Source organism: Moschus berezovskii, chromosome X (assembly GCF_049115385.1).
Source record: "Moschus berezovskii isolate FMDL1 chromosome X, NW_MosBer_1.0, whole genome shotgun sequence".
Taxonomy (NCBI): domain Eukaryota; kingdom Metazoa; phylum Chordata; class Mammalia; order Artiodactyla; family Moschidae; genus Moschus; species Moschus berezovskii.
The window spans coordinates 126886233-126900538 of NC_142488.1; the positions used below are offsets into that span (position 1 = coordinate 126886233).

Genomic DNA, 14306 nt, shown 5'->3' on the forward strand with positions numbered 1-14306 from the left:
TACCAATGAACAAGTCGCTTCAGTTTTAAGGTTTCACTTGCCTCATCTCAGATTGTGACATTTCACCTACCTCAGGGACCATTGTGAAGAGGTAAGGGAGACACTGTACATGTAGGTGCTGGGTGAGTTGGGAAACAGTCCCCTCCAATTTAAAGGGTTTAAAAAAAAGGTTCCTCAATGGTAGTATTAACATTTCAGAGCAGATCACTCTTTGTTGTGAGGGGATGCCCTGTGCACTGTAGGATGTTTAGCAATCTACCCATCAGATGTCAGCTGCACGCCACCCCTTACCCAAGTATGACAATCAAAAATGTGCCCAGACAATGCCAAATGTCACCTGAAAGGCAGTATCACCCCTAGCCGACAAGGACATAGGCTACAGGGGCGGCCTCAAAAGTTAGGGCTTAAGTTGTAGCCCCTCCTCCCAGCCACTCATGTCTACTTTCAGTTTCTCTGTTCCTTAAGGAGGACTGCTGCTGCTAAGTCACTTCAGTCGTGTCCGACTCTGTGTGACCCCATAGACGGCAGCCCACCAGGCTCCCCCGTCCCTGGGATTCTCCAGGCAAGAACACTGGAGTGGGTTGCCATTTCCTTCTCCAATGTGTGAAAGTGAAAGTGAAGTCACTCAGTCATGTCTGACTCGTAGCGACCCCATGGACTGCAGCCTACCAGGCTCCTCCGTCCATGGGATTTTCTAGGCAAGAGTACTGGAGTGGCTTGCCATTGCCTTCTCCAAAATAAGCATGCATCTAGGGGCCTGGAGGTACCAATGCGCTGTGAAATTAATCCAATAATGGAATAGAAATGTTACCCCCATAGGAAGTCAAAGCATAACAAAGGAAATTAGAAACTATCTTGAGATGAATAAAATAAAAAAAAACTTGTAGGATACACTTAAAACAGTGCTTGGAGACTGTAAATAGCTATACATGCCTATATCAAAAAAGAAGAAAGAGGACTTCTGGTTTCCACTCCAGCATTTAAGACATTTGCTAGTCATTACTCCATCCTAAAAACAAGCAAATAGCTTTAAAAAAACTAGGAAAAAGAACTTTGCTTACATTTGTCAGGGAATTGAGGTCACAGGGGGAAAATGATACACTCAAAATTAGAGAAACAGACAAGCAGATAGAGGTCATATCTTGCTGGAGCAGAAAACCATGAGAAGCCTCCACAGGAATGGGAAGCAAGGTAGGAAAACCCGAACTGTAACTGAGGAGTTACTGGAGGCTCACTTTGCTGAACACCTTAAACTAACAACATGAACATTGTTAATCAACTACATCCCAATATAAAATAGAGTTTTTAAAGAGATATTTTTTAAAAAGTGGTGCTGGGACCACTGGATAACTACATGCAAAGAAAGAATTTGCACTCCTACTTCACATCATATTAAAAAATTAACTCAAAATGGATGCCGGAGTTAAAATTACAAAACCCTGAGAATAAAACAGAAGAGGAAATCTTCCTGACCTTGGATTTGGCAATGGATTCTTGGATGACACCAAAAGCACAAGCAACAAGAGACTAAAGATAGATAAACTGAAATTCATGAAAATTAAAAACTTTTTCGTATCAAAAGACATTGTTTAGTCTCTAAGTCACGTCCAACTCTTTTGCAACCCCATGGACTATAGCCCGCCAGCTCCTCTGTCCATGGGATTCCTCAGGCAAGAATACTGGAGTGGATTCATGGCAATGTATGGCAAAACCACTACAATATTGTAAAGTAATTAGCCTCCAATTAAAATGAATAAATTCATTTTAAAAATTAAAAATAAAAATAATTAATTTTTTTTAAAAAAGAATACTGGAGTGGGTTGCCGTTTCCTTCTCCAGGGGATCTTTCCAATCCAGGAATCAAATCCATGTCTCCTGTGTCTCCTTTGGATTCGTTACCACTGAGCTACCAGGGAAGCTCACCAAAGGACACTGTCAAGAAAAAGACAACCCACAAAATGGGGAAAATATTTACAAACCATGTATTTGAAAAGGGTCTACTATTCAGAACTTACAACTCAACAATAAATTGATTAAAAGTTGGCAATTAAAATCAATTAATCAATTTAATCAATTAAAAGTTGGCAAAGGATTTAAATAGACATCTCGCCAAAGAAGATATACGAATGGCCAATATGCACATAAAAAGATAGTCAACATAGTTAACCACTAGGGAAATGCTAATCAAAACCACAATACTACTTCACACTTAGTAGAGTGGCTATCATAAAAAGAAAAAATAGAAAAAAGGGTTGGTAAAGATATGGAGAAACTGGAACCTTCATACATTGCTGGTGGGAAAGTCAAAAACTTCTATGGAAAGTAGCTACTGTGGAAAACAGTTAGGCAGTTCCTCAAAAAGTTAGACATAGTTATCATATGACCCAGTAATCCATTACTAGAAAAAATGAAAAAATATGTCTATGTAAATATTTGCACATCAATTTTCACAACAGCATTATAAATAATAACCCAAAGGTCCATCAGGTGATGGTTGGATAAACAGAACCTGTTATATCCATACAATGAAAGATTAATCAGTCAAAAAAAGCATTGAGTTACTAAGACATTCTACAACGTAGATGAACCTTGAAAATGTGATGCTAAGGAAGAAGCCAGACAAAAAAACAAAGATTGTATGGTTCAATTTGTATGAAACATCCAGAATAAGGAAAACCTACAGAGTCAGAAAGTAGATTAGTGGTTGTTAAGGGCTGGAGGGAGTGAGTACTAATGCGTACAGGGTTTCTTATTGAGGTGATGAAAATGTTATAAGATGGTGGTGATCATCACAAATTTAGTTAATTTACTAAAAATCAGTGAATTGTACACTTTAAAGTGAACTTTTGTGGTATGTGAATTATATATCATTATAGCTGTTATCTTAAAGTCAAAGGACAAATTTCTCATGTTAATGGAAATTTTTCTGTTTTTTCTCTGAGTTCAAGTCCTAATCCAGTAGAATATCCTTCCAAACTCAATTTGTCCATCCTTACACCTCTCTGCCCAGCTGAGCTGTTGTTCACTGCAGTGTGTTAAATAATCACTTTTACTCACACTAAGCACTAGGATTCATTTTTTATTCTTAGAAATGGAAAGAACTGCACTAGAATTCAACAGGATCACAGTTATTAAGAGGCAAAACTCATATACAGATTTTTATTTGTCTACAATATTCGTATTGAAAGAAACAGAGGCTGGTGGTCTGGCTTCCCACTTATATCCAGGAGAGAATGGAGTTTATCACTTACTTTGTTCACATTTTTCTGAAGAGCCCATGTCTGGTAATGTACTGTCTCAAATCCTCAACCTTGCTTTCAAGCACCGTTGTCTGAAACTGTCATACTACCCAGATTATAATGTCCGTTAAAAAAAAGGAAAACAAAGCAAAAAAGAAAACAAAACACAATCATTGCCTGAGGGAATTTTTAAATTGGAAATTTTGAAGACATTATTTACATCATAAAGTGTGATTTTTTAAGACAATTAAACATCACTCCTTTAAATCCAAGGTTGCTATAATTCAACCTCCCTCTCCCTGTTGAAACAGTTTTATTATTTCAACTTCCTTTAAAATGCAATCATCTCAAGTTCCCTTAAGAGAAAGGACTAAAATTTTGCAAGAAAGGTGCCAACTGCCCTGCTCCAATGGGTTTACTGGAGTGTGCTAAGCGAAGCAGTATTCCAAGGGTTCTATCTGCACTGCAATCACTCGTACGGGACAAACAGAAGTAGGAAGGCAGACACTCCTTACTGCCTTTGACTGAGTTCTGGAGAGCTGAACAGAAACATACTAAACTCATACTGTTGCAAGTTTTGAGGGTGGCTGAATGCTGATTTTACAAGCTAGATTGACAAAGGTGATTAATGAGTCCTTCGTTAAATAATGCAAAATGTGTTTGAATGATGACGTACTAAACAGTATTGCCCTTGCTGTGGTGTGATTAGCAGAAATGCTCATCACGGTGGATGCCTAAGATTCTTTCCCAAATTCACTTGGACTTTTATTGCTTTGCTCAATCTCAATAGACCAACTGATGAACTTCGGAGACTTGTTCTTTATTTTTGAGGCCACAGGGCATCTACTGTAAAAGGATTAAAAAGGGAAGCAGACAGAGAAGGCTATGTGTTCCCAAACAGAAGGCCTCAGTGGTGAATCAGAAGGCAGGGAGTTTGGCAGGCCAACCAACTTCAGAGCAGTACAATCTGATTGAGATGAAATCCACTCAAATACTAAAATAGACTGTCCAGACATTGCCTTTGCTTCCCTGACTCCTTCTTCACGAGGACAACAGAATATCCTTTTGCTCAATTAACCTTTGACTAAATTGAGAATAAAACAGATGGTTAGAAGCCATAGAAAAAGAGGTAGAGGCCTTTTGAACCTCCATCCTAGGCTATTTATTTTCAAGTAAAATATATTTCCTCCATTTCCTGGAAAGGCTTTAGAGTGAATTCATTTTTATAACTCTGTTTTCCAAAGGGAATGAATCATATAGGTCTGAGGAAATTATTTTAAGGGGCTAAAATGCAGAAACAAAGGCTGAGTATAGAGATATGTCCCATGATAAAGGAAAACTATAACGGCCTTAGGAAAAATTAAATCTAAGCCAAACCACTGTGTTATAGGAATTCTGAGATCATTATGATGCCTACAAAAAAATGAGTTTGTGTTGGTAAACTACTATGAAAAAACAGGAAAGGGCAATAAATTATTGTATTTATACCATATTTGGCTTCTATGACAGAAGAGCCACCTGCTTACATTCAAATGCAGTGGTCAATTTCACTTCTCCAGGTCCTTGGTTTTCACACAACAAGCAGCACCATGCCCTGTAATTGACAGACTCAGCAAAACATAGTTGGACTCTGAAAACTCTCATCATCTCCCCAACTTCAGGTGGAAGACATGGATGGATGAGTCAAACAGGAAATAAGAAGGCAAAAAAGAATAGGGCATATGGAGAAAGAATAAATGGATAGATGGGTAAGGTAGTTTAGATTAGTGGTTTAAAAAAGAGAGAATGCACAGAAGTATTTTAGGGCAGTGAAATTACCCTGAACAACACTCTAAAGGTAGATAGATGTCATTATACATTTGTCCAAACCCCTAGACTGTCCAACATCAGGAGTAATGGCAATGTCAACTCTGCACTTTGGTGCTAATGACATGTCGATGTAGGTTCATCAATTGTCACAAACATACCACTCTGATGGGACATGCTGATAGTGCGGGAGGCTATGCATGTGTGGGGGCAAGGGTATACAAGACATCTCTCCCTTTTGATCAGTTTCGCCATGAAGCTAAAACTTCTCTAAAATATAATTTTTTTTTTTTAAAGAAGGGTAGATAAGCACTAGAAAGGTAGAGAAAAAAATCTTCCCACATTTCCTACCGAATGGAGGCACTGAAGACAGACTGGTTAGGCCTCTGCCATACATTACAATAAAATAGAAGAAAGTTAGAAAAAATAAACAATACTGGCCCTTACTTATTATATTTGCCAATTTGGCTGCAGGGAAATATCTCTACAGATATACAGTTGCAGACAGAGGCAACTTCCAGAGTTTAGTACAGGCAAACTTCGTGTTATTGCACTTTGCTTCATTTCACTTTGAGGATGTTGTGTTCTTTCACAAACAGAAAGTGTATGGCAGCCCTGAATCAAGCAAGTCTACTGGCACCATTTTTCCAACAGCATTTGCTCACTTCAGGTCTCTGTGTCACTTTTGGTAATTCTCCCAAGAGTCTACACTTTATCATTATTATTATACTCATTGTGTGATCAGTGATCTTTGATATGACTACTGCAGAAAGATTACAACTCGCTGAAGGCTTAGATCATAGCATTTTTAACAATAAAATATTTGTTAATTAAGGCGTGTGCATTGTTTTTTAAGACATAATGCCATTACACACTTAATAGATGACAGTAAAGCATAAACAGGGACTTCCCTGGAGGTCCAGTGGTTAAGACTTCATGCTTCCACTGCAGAGGGCATGGGTTTGATCCCTGGTTGGGAAACTAAGATCCTAAATGCTTCGCAGCATGGTCAAAATTTTTTTACTTAAAATTTAAAAATTGAATAGGACTTAAAAGAAAAATAAAGTGGAACCATAACTCACATATGCACTGCGAAACCAAACAACTCGTAAGTCAAGTTTCTTGCAATGCTCTGCAATCAAATGGGCCTTCGTAGGTGGCTCTAGTGGTAAAGAATCTGCCTGCCAAAGCAAGAGACTCAAGAGACATGGGTTCGATCCCTGGGTCGGGAAGATTCCCTGGAGAAGGGAATGGCAACCCACTCCAGTATTCTTGCCTGGGAAATCCCAGGGACAGAGGAGCCTGGAGGGCTACAGTCCATGGGGTCACAAAGAGTCAGACACGACTGAACGACTGAGCACTCACGGAATCAAACCTGCAATATCTTTGAGGGGTGCTTGTATCAGAATTACTGTGAGCCTGGCCTATTTGTGGCAGCACAAAGGTCCACATTCTTACAGTGGGCTGCACTTGTTGCAATAAATAAGGACTTTCACCCTCTGAGAGGCATTTTGATGGGAATGGAAGAGAATGCAGTCCCTTCTGCAAGGACAGGTTGCAGGCACATTCTTGCCGGGATGAATATGCTCACATGGTTCTCCCTGCCTGACTCCCGTTCCAGCTCTTCTCTGCTTATCTAAACCATAACGTGCCCTCAATCCTCTCTGCCATTCAACCTTTTCCTGTTGCTGTTGTTGTTTAGTCACTAATTTATGTCTGACTCTCTGTGATCCCATGGACTATAACCTGCCAGGCTCCTCTGTCCATTGAATTGTCCAGGCAAGAATATGGGAGTGGGTTGCCATTCCCTTCTCCAGGGGATCTTCCCAACCCATAGATCAAACTCCCATCTCCTGTACCTCCTGCATTGGTAGGCAGATTCTTTACCACTGATACACCTAGGAAATCCAATATTTTCCTTTATTGATTTTTGAATTTTAGTTTAGTGAGTATCAGAATCGCCTGTGAGGAATGGAGAGAAGGCAGCTGAGGGAACTGTTTAAAAATGCTGTTTACTAGGACCTATGGCCAAAGATTCTGATGTAACAAGCCAGATGTGGATCCCAGATATCTAGTTTTAATGGTCTCCCTGGGGGCTTTCAAATGCAAAAGATTTCCCAGCCACATCTGGAACAACTCATCTTAGGACAGTTCGTCACTTGACATCATTGCCTGCCATGTGGCTTACACCACGTTGGTCCTGTCTTCCCAGTAAGACCACGGATGCCAAGACCTAAGCGCTGCATGCAAATGAAGCCTGACAACTAAGCTACATAGTGTCCTCTTTTCTTTCTTTTTCAGTTTTATTGCAATCTAATTGACAAATAAAAATTATATATATTCAAGATATCTTACTTGACATTTTGATATATGCACACATTATGAAATGATCACCACGATCAAGCTAATTAACACATCCATCACCTCACATAGTCACCATTTTCTTTTGTTGCTATTGTTCTTCTTTATTTTTAATCCCTCCTGACACATAACATCAACCTACAATAGGCAAAGAGATCCACCGAGCAGAAGATTATTAGAAAAATAACTCATAGAAAATGATATGCTTTTGTTCAATGGTGAGAGACGTTTAACGAATGACAGTGAATTTTTAGGACAATGAAGGAACCAAAGTCAGGAGCAGCAAAAGCCTCCTCTAGGCTGCCATGTCCCTAAAGGATGCTAAACTCCCTTTCAAAACAACCAGCTAGGAGAGGCCAAGCCTCAGTTAGACACATTAAACATGCCTCATGGCAGATGTAGGTCTGAGGTGGGCTCCCTACGTCACTTTGATCATACTGGAGAACTTCTAAACATTTCAGAACTGATGCGCCACCAGAAGCAAACTGAGGCTTGAATGGGTCTGAGATCAGCTGACAATCCCTCAGAAACTTGAAAAGGGGGAGAGAATGTATGCAGATCCGCAAACTCCAAGAAGTCTCTATCCTGCCCAAGCTTACAGGATGTAACAGTTAATTTTATGTGTCAACTTGGTTGGGTCATGAGATGTCCAGATTAAATAATATTTCTAGGCATGTCTGTGAGAGTGTTTCCAGATAAGGTGAACTTTGAACCAGTAGCCTGAGTAAAGCAGATTGCCCTCCCCAATGTGCATCATCCAATCTGTTGGCCTGAATAGAACAAAAAGATGAAGGAAGGGAGAATTGGCTCTCTCTGTACCTCACTGCTTGAGCTGGAACATCTTCTGCCCGAGGACTGGAATGTTTACACCCTTAGCTCTCCTGGTTCTCAGGCCTTTAGACTCAGACTGAACTACACCACCACCTGTCCTGGGTTTTCAGCTCACACATGGCAGATCATGGGACTTCTCAGCCTCCATAATCACACAAGCCAGTTCCTTACAGTAAAGCTCTCTATATGTATCTATTGGTTCTGTCTCTCTGGAGAACCCTAATAGACAAGACCAAAATAAAGAAAGCATTTAGACTAGCGAGGACTCGTTGAATGCAAGAGCATAAGAACATGTCTGATCACAGACAGTATCGTCAGGGTGTGAGAAGAAAATAATCTCCATGAAGGAGAAATAATGAAGAAGACATAGTTCCTGTTTTATTTATAGCTATATTTATCTTTAAACAGACTATGTATATGTATATATGTATACACACACCCACACATCAAAGAAAGTTTGGCATCAGATTCAGCAAGATGTTAATGATGATCATCTCTGAGTGGTGGAATTACAGGTGATATTTATTTTCTTCTTTATACTTTTCCTGCACTGTCTGATTTTTTAATCATTATTTATATAATATAAAAATTCTTCCTGTTTTTAAAAAAATGAAGTAAAAATCAGACACTAGTGCTCTTATAGAACTAGCAACGGAAAGCATCTACAATTAATGACTCTTAGGAAGAAGAGCTAATGTGAGATGAGATGCGGACAACTTACATATGGGTGAACTTGATTTTCCAGATCTCCAAATACTGTGGGTGAGTACTCAGGTATTCAACACAGATTGGGAGGGTGATCAGAACACTCGGAACATATTTTGAATTTGTTGCTGCTAAAAATTTGCCTAAATATTCAAAAACATAGGTTTTTAAAAAACACCAACAACTAGCCCAAATCCCTTCACCTGCATATCTAATTACAATAGTAAGTCCAACTGGTCTCAATAATCCAGCGATATTCATAACTATGGCTCTATAGTTCCTTCTCAGGCCATCATGGGCTCCCCAAGACCTTTTGGGTTTTTTAAATTAAGTTTGGTTTGAGAAAAATTTAAATATATATATATATATATATTTTTTTTTGGCTCAACAATTTAACTTCTAGGACTCCAACTTACAGATCTTTATACACTTTGCCAAAGTTACACACAGGATGTTCACTGTGGAATTGTTTATAACAGCGAGAAGTGGAAATAAGGTACATGGACTCCAACAGGAGGTTGGTGATAGAAAGTGCAGTACATCTTGAGTTGGTATAGTCGCTCAGTCGTGTCCAACTCTTAGCGACCCCATGGACTGCAGCCTACCAGGCTCCTCCATTCATGGGATTTTCCAGGCAAGAGTACTGGAGTGGGTTACCATTGCCTTCTCTGATAGTACAGATAGGATTTGTATAATGCCCATAAGAATCCCAGAGGTTAGTCTGCCTTGGATAATCCCAACAACATTTTAAATTGATACACTCAGCAGAGGCAGAGACAGTCAAAGCAGAGTGACTGTATGCTCCAGACCGGCAGGGAGAAGCATCTATTGTAACACTTTCATTCACTATTTGACTACACCCTTCCATTAAAAATTTAATCACTGGGGTTCACCTGGAAGCTAAAAGAAATGTTCAGGACTAGAGGTGGGGGGGGGAATTGTGTGAAGGTGGTCAAAAGGTACAAACTCACAGTTATAAATACTAGGGATATAAAGTACAACATGATAAATATAATTAACACTGCTGTATGCTCTTTATGACTGTTGTTAAGATAGTATATCTTAAGAGTTCTCATCACAAGGAAAACACGTATTTTTCTATTTCTTTGATTTTGTAACTCTATGAGATCATGGATATTCAATGACTTACTGGGGTCATCATTTCATGATGTATGTAAGTCAAATCATTATGCTGTACACCTTAAATTTACAATGTTTCATGTCAATTTTTTCTCAATAAAACTAGAAGAAAAAATAAATTACAAGGCAAATAAATAATTGAAAATATGATAACCTTAAGTGACAACTCAGAACACAAATTGTGTAGATAGCATGATTACAACTACATAATGATATATAGCTATATATGTGTAGGAAATGCATCAAAACATTATCAGTTTAAAAAAAAGTGATCAGGGATGAAGAGAGAAGGGAGCCTAGCTCTGTTGGGTGATATATTTTAACCTCAGAAATGTAAAAGGAAAACAGTGACAAAATTATCCCCTATGATTATTGACCATGCTACCTATGAAGTTCCTACCTGATTTTTCATACCAACTACTGTTCATGTTATCATCATGAAGCAAACTCACTGAAGAATGATATTTTATTTTTTGAAACCAAATGTATACAGAGATTTAAAAACTCTTGAGGGAATCCCCTGCCGGTCCAGTGGTTAGGACACCGCACTTCCACCTCAGGGGGCATGGGTTCCATCCCTGGTCTGGGAACTAAGCTCCCGCAAGCCACGCAGTATGGCCAAAAAATAAAATAAAAACTGTTTATCCATGCACAGGATGAAAGCAGTCGGCAGCAAAAACACACATAGAACATTACGTGAAAAGTTAAACTATATTTCAGCTGTGATGGGGAAGATGACAAGGCTACCAAACAGGGAGACTTCGAGGTTATAAGGACTTGACCTTTTCATTAGTGACTGGGCCAAGTCTGGAAATAAGACATGGGGGAAAACAGAGTAGATTAAGGGAAATTATACAATTTCTTTTTCAAACAGGAACTTATTTTGAGTATTGCACATGCCCTATTTATAGCTTATATATTTTGACATATCTGTGTTCAAGCCAGAGCCATTTCATTCCTCCCTCTGTGCCAAAGGGCAGTTTTCCCTTTGGGCTCTCCTCAAGAACAAGGTTGATAATATTTCCAAGGATATCATAGCAGATTGATTGATTCTAAAATAAAATCACACTATGCAATCATGTAAACTTTAACTGCATTAAAGGAACTTGGGAATTCACCTCCTATCAATAAGACTAGCTCTAACTGCTGAATTTCCCCATAATGTCAACATATCAGCCAATTTCTCTTTTGTTGCAGTTTAAAAGGCCTTGCTCTGAATCTTTGGGCTACCCTTGAATTACTCAATACAGTGGATGTAAAACGTCTAGACATCTATAAGAAACCTACAAGTAGAAGAGTTCCATTATAATGAAGCTGACATTCGACCCTTGCAATGCAACTTTCTCCTGTCTTCCATTGGTGTTGCCTCAATACTTCAGTGGTTCTCCATATAGAGTCAAGAAAATTTTTGTTCATCATCTGAACACTCACCACAGTATAATAATTCTTGGTAAGTGGAGTTGCTTCAAATCCTTTGACAGCCTTGGGGGAGAGAGGTCTCTCTGTGAAAAAGACATTTAAATTGTGTTAATATCACACAAGTCTCAGATGAACATTTTATAACATAGGTCAACTAACATTATAAATATTGTCAAGTGGAAGGCTCAAAGGAAGTGTACATTTCTAAACAAGTGAAGCTATAATCTTACTAAACTACAGATGGTCAAGTCACAGTTTCTTAATGACAGGGTCAAGAACTTCAGATCCAGTTTGGGTTGTTTATTCACTCATCTGCCTCTCAATTCGACTTATTATAAAACAGATAAGCAAAGGAATGCTAACCAAATATGTTATGTTTGTAACTTGCAACTAACCATACAAGAATAACATAATACAGATAATAGCAGCCATTCTTTCTTGGGGCTGGCTGTTTATTGTGCCCAGAATAAAATAATCAGAATCTTGAATACACTGAAAACTAGTAGGAAATTCTTCTACGTATCATTTTAATATCATTACATTGTGCTATAAAATGTTGTCTTTCTTTTACAAAGTTTGTCTTATCTATTAAACTCATGACTAAGAGACATCGCAGGATGCTTTTTTTAAAAAAACAAAGAAACCACTTAATAAAAACACAGACAGGGGACTTCTTTGGTGGTCCAGTGGCTAAGACTCCTCACTTGCACTGCAAGGGGATCAGGTTCAATCCCTGGTCAGGGAACTAAGGTCCCACAAGCCACCTTGTGCAGCCAAAAGAAATTTAAAAAATAAAAAATACAAGACAGCAATCATAAATGTTTAACAGTGTCACTACAGACTATCTTCCCTACTCTCATTTTGTCCTTTGTGCCACTGCTTTATATTCCATTTTTACCTTGCTATATTATATTGCATGCTGCTTTAAATTCCTTCTGAAGTATGGCAGAGTATACATAACCAAGTATTATCATCAGGCCTTGATCTTTCCTTTTCTAAAAGTAATATGTTCTAGTTTTATATCTATGACATTCCACTGCTAAAAAATGCAATATATAGAAAAGAAAAACCAACAATTAACCTGTCACCAAGAGCTAATCATCATCCACAGTAACGTTCTGAAGTATGTCTTCCTATTCCTTTTATCATGTGTCTTATTACAACACTATTTCATGAACATTTTTCCATTTAACTTTGATTTCTAATTATTTTTATATTTAAAATATCCTTTATGTTTACTTGGCACTTAACAGCTTTTAGGACATTTTATTTGATCTTTACAACGACCCTGTGAGGCACAGATGATCTTCTCATTTTGGAGAGGTCACTAAAGTACAGAAAGGTGAGGTCAGCTGCCTAAGGGCATGAATTTGGGAAATGGCAGAGCCAAGACTGAAGCCCAGGTGTGTCTTGACAAGAGCCCGTGCTCCCGAGCAGCAGGACGTCCAGAGAGGAAGCTACTGAAGGGCCTGGTCGATGGCATAAGCAGTGGTTCCCCATCCACCTCGGAGCTCAGAGGGGCCATCAGTTCAATCTGGGATGGTCAGAGAAGACCTTGCTGGGCAGGGGGTTATTTGATCTGTCCCTGGATCGGGGCTAGAATTCAAACAGGCTGAGAAGACAGTAGAGTGTTTACTCAGCAGGGAAGATTCCAGGAGCACAGCTGTAGAAATGGTAACACTCAAGGCAGGGCTGTTCCTGTGACAGTGAACTGTCCAGCTGGACCAGGCTGTGTAAAGTGGAAATACAGCAAAAAGGCAGCAATGAGGGCCAATTCTCCCACTCTTCAGCGACAAAAAATGGGGCATATCTAGTTTAAGATCTGCCTGGATCCACATAGTGGCTTCACGAGGCTTTAGTGGATAAATCTGAGCAATTCAAAGCCACCCAGACTATTACTTGAGATTATAAATGGCAACGTCAGGACATGAACCCAAGTACTGTATTGCCAAGCTTGGTGCTCGCCCCCACCACCACACTATGGTTTTGGACTCTTCAGCATACTTGAAATCAACAATTACCAAACTCTTTTAATTTTTATTAAGCAAGTTTTCTACAGTATAGCCCTGATGCTACTTAGAACTTGGTTGTTTTGTGTAATTATGACATAAACCAGTCTGATAAAAATAGAACGTTCCAGAGAAACCAGCAAGATGTGGTTGCCTTTCGAAAGCAAGGCCAAAAGGAAGGGTAAACAGTAATGGAAAGTCTGCTAAGACGCAGAAGAGGAAAGGAAAGCCCAAAGGAATTGGTCACTGCAATTGAAAAAGAATGGTAACTATGTAAAGCAGAACAAGGAAACATGAAAGAAAACAGTGACTGCCATGGAGATTCCTGGGTGGCTGAACATAACGCTAAAAGAGCTGGTGCTTTGATAAGATCAATAAAATTGTTAACAAGGATTTACTGAATAGCCCAGGGGACTATATTCAGTATATTGTAATGACCTATAATGGAAAATAATTTTTCAAAATATAGAGATATATACATATATATGTATAACCAAATCACTTTGTTGTACACCTGAAATTAACACAATATTGTAAATTAATCACACTTCAATAAAAAAATTATAGTGAAAAAAATTTTAATGAAATAGTCAAACTTTAGCAAGACTTGACAGAGGAAAAAAGAGAGAAGACACGTATTGCCTATATGAGAAGTGAAATATGGGATATCACTACAGACTCTAGAGATACCAGAAAGATAATAAATAGTATGAACAACTCAAAACACATAAATATGATAATTAGGTGTGAAATGGAGCAATTTCTCAGAAAACCAAAACTACCACAGTTCACCCAA

At 38.7% G+C, this 14306-nt stretch overlaps 1 protein-coding gene across 8 annotated transcripts in view; it reads right to left on the bottom strand.

Moving 5' to 3' along the window:
• Window positions 1–14306, bottom strand: part of ARHGEF6 (Rac/Cdc42 guanine nucleotide exchange factor 6) — a 118344-nt gene that overhangs the window by 56950 nt on the left and 47088 nt on the right. For all 8 annotated transcript variants that reach the window (XM_055437939.2, XM_055437942.2, XM_055437941.2 and 5 more), the window contains one exon: window positions 11514–11584. In XM_055437939.2, coding sequence (XP_055293914.1) covers window positions 11514–11584 — 71 coding nt within the window. The remainder of the gene's footprint in view (window positions 1–11513; window positions 11585–14306) is intronic.